Source organism: Myotis brandtii, unplaced genomic scaffold (assembly GCF_000412655.1).
Source record: "Myotis brandtii unplaced genomic scaffold, ASM41265v1 scaffold652, whole genome shotgun sequence".
Lineage (NCBI taxonomy): Eukaryota > Metazoa > Chordata > Mammalia > Chiroptera > Vespertilionidae > Myotis > Myotis brandtii.
This window is the reverse complement of record NW_005370529.1, coordinates 1,214,142-1,218,641: the sequence shown is the minus strand read 5'-3', so window position 1 is coordinate 1,218,641 and position 4,500 is coordinate 1,214,142. Positions and strand designations below refer to the sequence as shown.

The window sequence follows — 4,500 nt, the reverse complement described above, 5'->3', positions numbered from 1 at the left end:
CGCTGCGCCGCGGCCCGGCTGGGCGGGGGGCGGAGCTGCTTTAAATTGCGGTGCCGCGGGTTGGTGTCTCATCTGATGAGCCCGGGAGCAGCCACAGCTTCTCGCACCCCGACTCCAGCTCCAACCCGGACCTGGACCCGGACCTAGAATCTTTCCAGCGCCGCAACGCCCGGCTGGGCGGGGGGCGGAGCTGCTTTAAATTGCGGTGCCGCGGGTTGGTGTCTCATTCCCTGAGCCCGGGAGCAGCCACAGCTTCTCGCACCCCGACTCCAGCTCCAACCCGGACCTGGACCCGGACCTAGAATCTTTCCAGTAGCGCCGCAAGGAGCAGGACTCCCCGCAAAAACTTCCCCCGCGCGGCTCCGCCACCCACCGGGAGCCCCGACGGAGCCTCTACAAACTCCACCTGCTGCACCTGCGATCCCGGAGCCAGCCAGGGCGCCCGAGCGAACCATGGCCAACGCGGGGCTGCAACTGCTGGGCTTCATCCTGGCCTTCGTGGGCTGGATTGGAGCCATCGCCAGCACTGCGATGCCCCAGTGGAAGGTTCACTCCTATGCGGGCGACAACATCGTGACAGCCCAGTCCATCTACGAGGGGCTGTGGATGTCCTGCGTGTCGCAGAGTACCGGGCAGATCCAGTGCAAAGTCTACGACTCCTTGCTGAACCTGAACAGTGAGTGCACTCCCCTCCCCCACAGCCGGGATCTAAGCCCCCAGCCCTCAGAGCTTCCGTTCGAGGTAGAGGCTATCAGCTGGTTCTGTTATGTGATTCCAAGGTTATCAGTCTTCAGTTTATCAAGTCATTCGATCATGAGAGGAAGTAGAAAGAGCTGCGCTTTGGGAAAAGGGAGGTCCAGGACTAAGCTCTAGTTTTGCCTCTAATTCCCTGGGTAACACTTTTTCTCCTCCTCTAGGTGTGGTTTCATCTAAATTCCAATGAGAGTGGGGTGGAGATTGAGAGGTGAGGGCCCAACTCCGATCTGAGGTCTTAGGCCTCCCCTGGACATTCGGAGATTCTGTGTGAATTGCAGAATGGTAGGGTATGGACAAGAAAATATGCCTTGAAAAGTTTGGAGCCTGGTAGTTTCTCATATTACTACATGGAGTGCCTCAGCTTAGTGCTTCTACTTACATTAAAGTTGGAATCTTTTGGGTTTTTTTTTTTATATTTAAGATGCAATAAGTGTGGGGGCTCCCTTTGCACCCCGTTTCATGACTTTTTGAAGAAGCCTCTTGAGATTCCCCTGAAGGTTGGGGATCTTCAGAGGAAGCAGCATTTGTAGGTTATTTTGGAAAGTGAAGGTTACTCATGGCAGGTAGGAAAAGGAAGACAAAAAAGAAAAGTTCTGAATAACCTCCCATCATAATCTGAAGGGAAGAATGAAGATACTGAAGCAAAATGCCATTAAGGAGATACAGCAGAGATCAGCTGGGGGAAGAAAAAAATAGCAAAAAGAAAGGGTGGCTCTGCTCTTCAAGTTTCCACCTTCCACAAAGGATGTTCTCTGTAATGGGTGTTTGCTTCTTATTTCTGTCAAGGTGGAAAGGAATATGTAGAGAGAAATATTCTTAAGGATAGCAGGGAGAAAAGATGACAAGATGGCTTTCCCCCCCCCCCCCACCATTTTATTATTTTTTAAATAAAGGCCTTTGAGTGCCTCTTCTAAAACTCATTAGATTCCCACTTACCTAGGTAACACCAATTAATGCCTGGAGTAACTTCCTTGAGATATTACATTAGTTGTCATGTAGCATGTGTCTGTTATGCCCTTGAACTAACTTGAAGAAAAGCTTCCTTAGTCTTTGCCTAGATTAGCGGTTCTCAACCTGTGGGTCGCGACCCTTTGGGGGTTGAACGACCCTTTCACAGGGGTTGCCTAAATACATCTTGCATATCAGATATTTACATTATGATTCATAACAGTAGCAAAATTACAGTATGAAGTAGCAACGAAAATAATGTTATGGTTTGGGATCACCACAACATGAGGAAGGTTGAGAACCACTGGCCTAGATAAACAAGTATACCCACTGGCCCCTTTATGGGCTGAGGGTGAGCAGTGTTGTCATCGCTCAAGTTCACTTCAGTTGCTTTGTTCACCTCCCTCATGTGGTTTTGTAAGAAGCCATATACTTGAGGGTTATTGAATTTGTTTAAATGCCTTGAACACCTGTGGAATCTGGTTAGTCACTGTGTATGGTGGTTTTCAGTGCTGTCATTTTAGCTTTCCAAAGTTCCCATTCTAGGACTTCTTTATGCCAGATATAACAAGTATATTAGATATGCTCCTTTGTATAATCACTGAATCTCTCCGTGGAAAGATAAATACATGTAAGGAAATGGTGTCAGGAATTTGGGGTGTCGTGTTGAGGCATTGGCAGCTGAAGAAGGATCGAAGGGTAACTCTAGAGAGGTCTCTGATTCTTCTGGTCAAAATAGTTCATTTTCAACATGTTTAAATAGGTCTCTTTAACTTCCTTAAATGACCAATGGAAGCAGATTGATTCACATTGCAAATACTCAACTAGGCCATCCCTACCGGTGATAACGTGACAAAATGATTTATTTTCTTTTATTCTTAGTTACTAAAGCTATTACAGTTTTTGAAGTTGTGGTGAAGAATTAAACAATGTCCTCCTCATCTCCCCACTACACATTTTGGAGATTTCTGGATCAGAAATATATATTCCAGATCAGATTCCTCTTTTCGTTTTGGTTAAAGCCAGAGATTATTCAAGGTGGGGCTGAGGCCTTTCTCTCAAAACCAATTCCCAGAAGAGGGAAGTTTGACTCACAGGCATTCTCCCCAACCTGCAAATGACTCATAGGATGCCTTTGGATGGAGTCCAGAGAACCTGTCTCCATTCCTCCACCTGGGCAGTGGTGCTCACACCCACCTGATGTACAGACCTGGGTGGTGATTCATTGACTGGTTTTGGTAGAGTTCTGTCACCTCTGAATGTGAACAGGATTATCTGTATGTATAAGTAGTCTTCCTTGTAAAAAGTGGCATTCCTCGAAGTGCTTTTAGGTGAAAAGCTTGGCTAGAAGTTTCCTGAAATTGAATGTTGTTCTCTTTGTCAGTGGAGCCTACTTGGCATCTTAGTGTCAAGATACAAGGATGTATCAAGGCCGAAGCACAAGACACGTTAAGATCCCTTGTTCTCCTGCTCTAAATAGTGTAAGCTGTATAAAGAATATTTCCATAAGTGTCTAAAGAGATATAGTGTGCTCAAAACAATGTAGGAAATGAGACACAGGGTGTGTTTTTTATTTAAGTGGTTCTTGCAAAGCAGTTTATGAAAATGTACCTGAGACACGCCCTGGGGAAACAAATGTTGCACTGTGCATTGTGATTTTGCACTGGCAATTCCATCTGCAGTATGTGACATTTATTGACATTGATGACTCCTGCAGCTGAAAGTTGGAATATACAAAAGAGAGTGGCAGATGCAGTTAGAGTCGGTTTTTCTGGAGTATGCTGTACATCTTGTCTTGTTTTAACCCAATTTTCAAACTTTTAGCAAGCTAGTGTCTAGTTTGTGTGCTTAGTCAACTGCTGGTTCTTGCTTGGCTTTAATAGCTAGGGCTTTCCAAAGACTGGGCTTCCCCAGGAGGCGGCATGGTAGGAGGTGTCTAAGCAGAGAAATAAGTAAGCATTTTGTAGGAATGTTGTAGGCAAAATACAAGCACCAGACAAATGGGAGGTTAGACTAGACTCTCTTAAGTCACATCCAACTGTTGGATTCTGTAATTTGTTTATAAGCTCCTCTAACCTGCTCAACTTGCTTTGCATGAATCCACATGTGTGTAGGAGTGCTTAATGAGTATTGGTTGTCAGTGAGGTTGCCCAGTACTCTCACCATGATGTCAGGCTCGATCAAAGAGACAAAATCACTAACTTGGACAGACTTTGAAGCATAGGCAGAGAGGAGGGCACCCTTCACACTTCCTCAGAGTATGCCTGCTGAACCAAGGGTGTTCAAGGAGCCATTGGTGTTCAGATCTGTTCAAGAATTTGATCGGACCCCTGGAATGATAGATGTCAGAACAAAAATCCAGGCTTGAGATCAGAAGTTCTTAATTCTTTACCCTGGTTTTGCACTAACCAGTCATGTGTGTAATGGCGAACCACTTGGTCTCTCTGGGCTATAATCTCCCCAGTTATAAAATAGGGCAGCGTGGGGTGGGGTGGGGGGAATGGTGAGCTGAATCCATGATTCATTCCTCTCTTCAACAAACGTGAGCTGTCTTGCTCCTGGGAATGCAGCTAAGATGATATATAAGGTGCTAAACTTGATTTCTTCCAGTGCCAACATTCTTTGTAACTAACTGTTGTGATTGAGGGAAAAAGTTAAGTGGCACAGCTAAGGTTTCCTTGTTTGGGATGGTAAGTGGCATAGAGGAGCTGTAGAAACATAAATGTAATTGTGAGGCAATTACTCAATAGAAAGGAACAAGAAAGGGAGGAGGAAGAGAGGAAGGGATGAAGGGAG

At 45.8% G+C, this 4,500-nt stretch overlaps 1 protein-coding gene across 1 annotated transcript in view; it reads left to right on the top strand.

Moving 5' to 3' along the window:
• The first annotated feature begins 211 nt into the window (after positions 1–211).
• Positions 212–4,500, top strand: part of CLDN1 (claudin 1) — a 16,208-nt gene continuing 11,919 nt past the window's right edge. The window contains exon 1 of the mRNA XM_005880765.2: positions 212–676. Coding sequence (XP_005880827.1) covers positions 454–676 — 223 coding nt within the window. The 5' untranslated portion in view covers positions 212–453. The remainder of the gene's footprint in view (positions 677–4,500) is intronic.